This window comes from Cryptotermes secundus, unplaced genomic scaffold, assembly GCF_002891405.2.
Source record: "Cryptotermes secundus unplaced genomic scaffold, Csec_1.0 scaffold1758, whole genome shotgun sequence".
Lineage (NCBI taxonomy): Eukaryota > Metazoa > Arthropoda > Insecta > Blattodea > Kalotermitidae > Cryptotermes > Cryptotermes secundus.
Window position 1 is genome coordinate 2,593 of NW_019739987.1, and position 9,154 is coordinate 11,746.

General features: G+C 39.3%; 1 protein-coding gene across 1 annotated transcript in view; it reads left to right on the plus strand.

The window, feature by feature from the left end:
• Positions 1-2,031: 2,031 nt before the first annotated feature.
• LOC111872271 (5'-3' exoribonuclease 2 homolog) overlaps positions 2,032-9,154 on the plus strand; it is a gene marked incomplete at its 5' end in the record, with an annotated part of 132,454 nt that continues 125,331 nt past the window's right edge. The window contains 2 exon segments of the mRNA XM_023865985.2: positions 2,032-2,181; positions 7,263-7,484. Coding sequence (XP_023721753.1) covers positions 2,086-2,181; positions 7,263-7,484 — 318 coding nt within the window.

The window sequence follows — 9,154 nt, forward strand, 5'->3', positions numbered from 1 at the left end:
CATGAAACCAGCAGGCATTTCAGGAATGAAAAGGGAATATCTAGAAGACAAAATTGATGAGCTTGGAACTAACAGTAAGAACAAGAACATTAGTGGTCTCAATAGCGTAGTAAATGACTTTAAGGGGGTTACCAACCTAGAAGTAACTTAGTGAAGGATGAGAATGGTGATCTGCTTGCAGATTCCCACAACATTTTGAATAGGTGGAAGGACTACTTCTCCCATTTATTGAATGTGCAAAGGGTCAGTGATGTTAGGCAGACAGACATACATACAGCTGAGCCGTTAGTACCTGATCCTAGCCCTTTTGAGGTTCAAAGTGTTAATGCAAAATTGAAAAAGTATAAATCGCCAGCTAGTGATCAAATTCTGGCAGAACTTATTCAAGCACGCGGCAAAATATTACGTTCTTAAGATCCATAAGCTAATTCTATATGACATAAAGCAAAATTGCCTGATCATTGAAAGGAGTGTATTATTGTACCAGTTTATAAGAAGGGTGTTAAGACTGGCTGTAGTAATTGTCAAAGAAGGGTGTTAAGACTGGCTATAGTAATTGTCATGGGATATCACTCTTATCAACTTCAGACAAAATGTTACCCAATATTCTTCTTTCAAGGTTAAGTCTATACATAGATGAAATTATTCGGGATCATCAGTGTGGGTTTCAACGTAACAGATCAACCACTGATCAGATCCTTTGCATTCATCAGATAATTGAGAAAAATGGGAGTACAGTGAGATGGTACATAAGCTCTTCATAGAGTTCAAGAAAGCCTATGATCCAGTTAGAAGGAAAGTACTGTACAATATTGTGATAGAGTTTGGGGTACCCATGAAAGTACTTTTTTGCTAATTAAAATATATTTAAATGTATAGTAAAGTCAGTATAGGTAAACATTTTTCTGATAAATTTCCTATCCAGAATGGTCTAAAACAAGGAGATGCTTTATCGCCACTCCTTTTCAACTTTTCTTTAGAATAAGGCATTAGGAAGGTCCAGGAAAACCAGGCAAAGCAGAAATGTAATGGGACACATCAACTGTTGGTCTATGCTGAGGTGAATCTTCCGGGTAATAACATAGATACCATAAAGAAAAACACACAAATTTTGATTGACACAAGTAAGGAGGTTGGTCTAGAAGTAAACACAGACAAAATTAAGTATATGTTGCTGTCTCATCACAAAAATACAGGGCAAAATCATGACAAAAGAAATAGGTAACAGGTGTTTTGAAAATGTGGCACACTTCAGATTTTTGGAAATGACGATAAATCAAAACCTGATTGAGGAGGAAATTAAGAGGAGACTGAACTCAGTTAATGCTTGCTACCTTTCAGTCCAGAACCTTTTGTCTTCTCATCTGCTGTCCAAAAACATAAAAATTAAAATACACAAAACTATAATTTTGCCTGTGGTTCTGTATGGGTGTGAAACTTGGTCTCTGACACTAAAGGAGGAACATGGACTGAGGATATTTGAAAACAGGGTCTTGAGGAGAATATTTGGACCAAAGAGAGATGAAATGACAGGAGGTTGGAGAAAACTGCAAAATGAGGTGTTTCATAACTTGTACACTTCTCCAAATATAATTAGAATGATCAAGTCAAGGAGAATGAGATGGGCATGGCATGTAGCATGAATGGGGAAGAAGAGGAATGCATATAGGATATTGGTGGGAAAGCCAGAAGTGAAGAAACTACTAGGAAAACAAAGATGTATGTGGGTGGACAATATTAAAATGGATCTTAAAAAGATAGGATGAGTTGATGTGTATTTGATTGATCTGGCTCAGGACAGGGACCAGTGGAGGGCTCTTGTGAACATTGTAATGAACCTTTGGCTTCCATAAAATGCTAGGAAGTTCTTGAGTAGCTGCACAATTGGCGGCGTCTCAAGAAGGGATCAGCTCCATGAGTGAGTGAGTGAGTGATTGATTCTTCCCATTGTAATGTTTCCACGCAGTCAGTCATTAAGTGCTAAATGTTCATGTATAAGCCATTATATTCAGTTTATTTCTCTCCTTCTAGCCTTTAGGCAGGGAAGTAACACCTGTACAAAATCCAAGACAGGAGGCATACCGCATGCGAAAAGAAGGCATGCATCACAGCAGTCGTGTGGAGCAGCAAATGATGGGGACAGATTCTTCACAGGCTTTGAACTCTATGCTGAGGCCAGAGGTAATCAGGTACCTGGTTAAACTACAGCCTAAATTGTAATAGTAATTTTCAATTGTAGAGAATTCTGCTAAGTTTTTAAAGTACGAGTAATATGGTACTTCATTGATACATAGTTACGAAAAGCAGGGAAATAATGAACCATGTCAGTAGAACTGTGTCAAATGTGATAATTAAGTTGTTTATATGAGGCTTGTAAAATGAGTCCAGTCAATGAGTTTTCTGGACAGTGGACTAGAGGTCATTAAAAATAGCCTGCATGGACATTGAGGGAGGCATCGCTTTGATGCACCAGCCAATGTATCCCATTTGCAAATAACTCCTGAGCTGCTGCCAGAACCATTACACTACCATGGCCTTGTCATCATTATCTGACCTGAATCTACAACCCTTCAGTGTTTTCATGATGTGATCAAATATGAGGAAGTCATATGGTGACATGTTTTGAGCTGGATGAGGAAATGTCCCAACACCTTTCAGTACATGGGATGCAGCATGTCCTGGACATTGCAGGCCACAAGGTATACTTCAACAATCGTACACCACTGAACTGCAGTACGTAAAGTTTGATACAATGTTATAAATGTGTTTGCCTGATGATGGCCACTTGTGGCCCAAACATGTAGCAGAACTGTACTGAGCATTGTCCTTGAAGTTCTATATTTGCTGTGTTGTGACAGTTACATGAAGAGATTGTATATATCGTAACATGGCAGGATGCATGAAATTAAAAAAAAAAAAAAGTAATATGTAATAAATCAAAACGCTATTACATCAAACAACCTATCAACACACACACAACCTTCGACTACACCCCTGTTTTCAACTTCCCACAATTTAACTGCTCATACTGTACTATCCCTACATGGCACAAAGCAACACTTTCTTTTTTTTTTTCTCAAAACTCCATTGAACCAGAATCTCTTAACAAACTAACAATCAACCAGTGACCCGACCACAGTCAAGTACTCACTCGTGCTGAACACAATGAAAATGATGAACAATAGTGCTATCACAACTTCTTCTCACAGCACACTTTGCTCTAGTCCAAGGGTCTCCGAACTACGGCCCGCGGGCCACATCCAGCCCGCAATGTGATTTTATCTGGCCCTCGAAAGAATTGTGCAGAAATGTGCCAGTTGAACTAATTTTCCAATGAGTACTGGTAAAAAAAATACTTGTTCATAGATTTCAAATTCATTAATTAAGATTGTGTTTAAAATATATTGATATTCCATATTATGTTAATATTAATATTATTCACAATTTTACTAATTCTGGACCGTATACTGTGCAGTATTTCTTTGTACTTGTTCGGCCTCGATCGGCAGTGTCATTTCGTGGCAATGTAGTTAGCGCGAGCAGTTCGTTACTAGCCATCTTGTGCACAAGACTTCTTGCAGTGGTGCTGTGTAATTGTAACAGATCATCATCACCTCAATTTAATCAGATTTTAAGAATGCAAAAAGAGTTTCATCATTCACATTAATTGTTTTATTATAATTTGTGATGAAAATACAAGCATTTCCTACTACTGTCTGTTGTCATTAATATACGATAATTTATTCTCACGTACTTTGTATTTAGTTTATGAAATTCTGTGCTTTCAGTAAAACTCATATCTAGAGTTATTAATTTATCATTTTATCCGGCCTGTAGAAAGTGCAAAATTACCTAATGTGGCCCGCGTTTCAAAAAGTTTGGAGACCCCTGCTGTAGTCCATCTGTTCTGAGCAACTGCTAAAACAGAATGCCTGCAAACGGCTTTTTTCTCAATTCCAAAATCACAACTTTTTCTCAAGTCACGGAAAAGCTGCTTGTGCAAAACCCCGAAGGTCAGAAACTTATTGGACGTTTCCTGTCACGCGAGCGAAACTTGACAGGGTAATTCCACTGATGCGTAAACAATCTTTGCTAAGTACAGCACAATCGACTTACAAGGAATGCAAGGCGTCAGGTACGGTTCTGTCTCCTTGCCATCCAGCCAGCCGTCTGGCGTTTAACCTAGGTATCCAATCTTACAAAAATCATACTTAATGTGTAATAAAATGGGCACAACACTGCACATACTCCAACAGTAGTTCCATACAGTTTTGCTGAGAATTCTACAGTAGTGTTATGCATGAATGATGATGTCCAGGTCCCATAGATGTTAGTGTCAGCAGTCCACTGATGTTGAAGAAAATCTTACATGACCTTACCTGCAGTTGGTTGGAAGTCAAATTTCTTAGGACAGGGAGAGGAGGATGTTTACATTGTATCCTTAACAGATTTTTCTGTGGGTTCAAAATGGTGGCATCACTTCTTATCTCCCTTCAAAGTAAAAAGTTAAGGTGAAGTTGTCTCTGTGCCTAACTAATTAAGCACTTCACCATGAAGGTGTATGAGGCAGTAGATGTATAGATCTACGTTTTCTTGACCTCGGTAGTAGTTGGAAGTCAGCGGTCAGCTTCACACCCTGGCCGCTTTACCCCCAGTGAAATAGCTCCAGGTAGCCACTGGATATGAGGCTGGGTGGGCCCCAGAGCCAGTCTGGAATATGTGGAGAAAAGAAAATTCTTGACCTTACAGGAACTTAAACTCCAGCTCCTCAGTCATCCAGCCTGTAGCAATTTGCAATGTAGACTACACTATCCCAGCTCCTTCCCCCTTCAGAGTTCATTGTAAAATTGCATTGGTCTCTGCTGGTAGGCCAGCAGATGCTTCAGTGATAGCACCATGTAAGCAGTCAGGGACCCATCAAGTATGCATCTTGTGATATCTCAGGTGTCACATGACAATGTGTGCAGTACCAATACCCATATTGAATTTCACTGCTACTGCACAAATGCTGCAATATATCTACATGAACAGCTGCCTTCGTATTTGCAGCATTCTTGGGTATTGCAACAGTGTGTGTACATGGCCACTTCATACCTTATAGTTTGTTTCCTGCCCACTGAACAATACTTCTGATACCACTCCACCAATGCTGTCTTTGAGAAACACCCATTTCTGTACACACCTGGCTGATAGTCCTTCACATCAATGAACTTTTGGTCCTGTTTGGACATATTCTGCACATGGAACACAGCATCTAACCACGTCTCACTATTGCCATTTGCCTCATTGCACATCTCATGGTCAGCTGCTGGTTATCATATGCAGAGCCATGCGATCACCTGCAACTGGCCTTGTTCACTGGAAGAGCTAGAATGGTTTTCATTTGATCAGTTTTCATAGTCAGTATACCACTGTGCAGTGAAATTTGTGGAACTTAACAGTTTCAGATGTTCCAAGTACTGTGTTATTTTATTCAGGCACTAAGTATTATCTAGGAGCCATGAAAGCGTAGTTGGTATAGTGACTAGCTATGAGCTGGATGATGGAGGGTCAGAGTTTGAGTCCTGGTAGGTTTCAAGAATTTTCTCTTCTCCACATTGTCCAGACCGGCTCTGGGGTCTACCCAACCTCCTATCCAGTGGGTACCAGGGGCTCTTTCCTTGGGATTAAAGCAGCTGAGGCGTGAAGCTGACCCCACACATCCAATGAGTGCCAAGTTCAAGAAAATGTGGATCTATACATCCACTCCCCCATATGCCCTCATGTCATAGTGCTTAAGTAGTTAAGCACAGGGACAGCTTTACCTTTACTTAAGCATTATGTGTCATAGGAAGGTAATTTTTTAAATTGTTCGTAAGATAAAAGTTTTAGTATATTTATGATTCTTTAAGAAATTCCAAAGAAGGAATATAGGATTCTGTTAGTGAGCTCCATTTGTCTCTCTAGATGATCATAGATTTAATTATGGAAATCAATATTGTGAACTCTAATTGACCAGTTTTCAATAATGCTGGTATGATTGAACATCTGTATTTCCTAAGCTGTTTGAAACCTGTAAATGTCTGATGTACTGTACCATTATATTTAAATGCTTTTTGTTTTATTATCTGCCATTCTGACCTTTTAAAAACTGTGAAGATAAGGAACTGTGGTGTAGTTTCTTCCATAGTGAGCCTCATGGCTTTTAATTTTTTTTAATTCCCTTAGTGGGGGATGGAGTTCAACTGGGTCCACTCAGCATGGTGGCCACTAATTGGCCTATTGTAGCCTGCCCTGGGTGATTATGATGATGGAGAATTTGGTGGAATAAAGATTGGCAGGGGAAACCGAAGTACTCAGAGAAAACCCGCCCCAGTGCCACTTTGTCCACCACAAATCCCACTTGAACAGACCCCGGGATCGAACCCAGGCCGCCGCAGTGGGAAGCCAGCAACTAAGCTCTTGAGCTATGGTGTGGCCTAGCCTCATGGTTATCAAAAACTGAGAATGACCACCTCTGTGTGAGGTACAACTAACTTCATGAAGCAGTATTTTTCTTATGAAACTAACAGTCCCTGAGCTGCTAAAGCAATTTTTCAACTTTTATGGAATACACAGATTCATCACTGTGTTTTCAAGGGCCTGCCACTCTTTCGTGACCTGACTCAAGATTAATGCAGTCCAGCCATGTCACTCAGTTTCTCTGACCTCCTTTCCATTTAGAACACATGTGGTGCTGTCTGCATAGTCTGTTCTGGTTATTTAAATTTGAAAGATTTTATTATAACTGGGATTATTATTTTGAGATTTGCCCATCTTGGTTTTTTCAAACCACAGAATTTTTGGAAAATGGGTCTCTTCCAGGCAGAAGAGGTTCCGAATCCATTGGCCCTATTAGAGAGATCTAGTCTCAGTCAGTGAAGCATTTTCTTATGATTGTATGAACCAAATCAAATGATTGTGTGATGTTTACTACATTGGAAGGTGCAAGGCCCTTTTGATTTTATTATGTTTTCCCATGTTAGGAGGAGCAAAGAGTTATGCTATGTGAGGTATAATGTGTACAAGTGGGTGCTGGGGTAGATTATCATTAGACTGTCTTGTCTATCTCTCTTTATCTTCATCATTGTTGTATATGTATCATTATCACTGATATTAAATCTCCTGTAGTTGTTACAGAAGTTAACATTCACATTTATTCAAGAGTATACAGTAGGGCATGATGATAATATAACATTTCATAAAGTTGAAGTTTCTTTATCTCAGATCATGATGTTGTGTAGGGTGGTGGAGGACAGAAGAGAAAATCAGACCAGATGGCTAAAGATTCTGATGATGAAGAAGAAGAAGAAACCCATGATGAAGTTCGATTATGGGAAGACGGTTTCAAAGACAGATACTATGAATCCAAATTTGATGTGGCCCCAGACAACATTGAGTTCAGGCACAGAGTGGCATTTCAGTATGTTCGTGGCCTGTGTTGGGTGCTGAAATATTACTATCAGGTATAATTTCATCTTCTGTTTGAGTCAACATTTTTTTGCGTGGTTTATTCCACAATGATTATAATATGATCAAGACATAATTTTTATAGTCTAGTATGTTATTTAAAACCATAAAAATACATAGTAGGCATTGTAATATTTTCAGCAGTCATGAATATAATTTAGACATGAATAATTACATTGTGTTCGTTAAGCTGTTGATAGTATGTTAGTTCATATATGCACATGCAGTGAAGTAGGGGCAGAATGTGGCTGAGACTTGTGAATAGAATATGAGTGATTCATGCTTGTGTGCATGTAGAAATTAATAGTGCGTATGAGTTTTGCTTGTAAAGGACAGCTCATTATTTATAATGGGTTATAAATAGAAGTGTTATGTAAATTTTAATAATATCTTTTAAGTTTCAGTTGAGATAATGGTAACTATAATGAAAGTGCCGAATTGTTCTTCCTTTTTTCAGATCCCTGGATAATACTTTCAAAGAGGAATAAGAAGTATTGCTGTACATTATTATTTAAACCTTAATGCCATGTTCTGTTGTGTGTAATCAGAAGTTAGGGAACAGAGTTGTAGTATCACATTTCAACCATTTCTGGATATTATAAGTAACTGTTAGAATGAGAATTTTTAGGAATTTTATAAATTTTTATAATGCTGGGGTTCCACTGTAGAATATTAATGAAAGAACATGTGAAAAATTAATTTCCTCAGAGCTGTCACAGAATGGAGAATAACGGATCATAAACATTGTGAAGGTTTTCGAGAAGAACTATGAATCATGTATATTAGTATTCTAAAGTACTTAGGGCGTTCCGTATATAATGCCTCCTATTTTTTTTAAAGAAAACTACAACAGATACAGAAATCATAATAACACAGTTAAATAGAGCAAGATTTCAGCTACTTACAGCTATTTTTCCACATAATCACCACCATTCGTTATGCACTTTTGCCATTGATGAACAACAGCCTGTATGCCACGCCCGTAAAAATCTGCTCCAGCAGAGGCTAGCCACTTTCTTACAGCTGCAGTGACAGCATCGTTGTCTGGAAAATGTTGCTCACGTAGTCCATCTTTCATAGGCCCAAAGAGATGGAAGTCTGAAGGTGCTAAATCGTGGCTATAAGGTGGATGTGGTAGGACAGTCCAGCCAAACTTTGCAATGTGCGCGGTGGTCGCCAAACTGGTATGGGGTCTAGCATTATCGTGTTGCAAGCGAAAGGTTGTCTGCTTCTCTGGCCTGACTAGGGAAATACGGGCTTTCAGCTTAGTCAGCTTCGTCTTGTAGCGTTCAGAATTGACAGTACCTGGTTGTTATCTGCTGATCTGTTCGGATGAGGCGCTGTTCATTGTGAGGAGTGGCAGCTGAGCAGGGATGCCCATGGCGTGGCTTGTCATGCACTTCACTTTCGCCACTGTTGAAACACACTGCCCACCGAATCACTGTGCTGACATCCACTGTATTGTCTCCGTACACCTTTAGCAAGTGTTGATGGATGTCAATGGGTACAATTTGTTTGGCAGTGAGAAATTCAATAACACATTTCTCTTTCATACACACTTCTATGCCAGGCGCCATTTTGGTAGACTGCTCTGCTGTCGCTATCTCTCACACGACAACCAAATTAACAGTGCATTGGCGGGAAGGTTCAGCCTTTACTACAACAC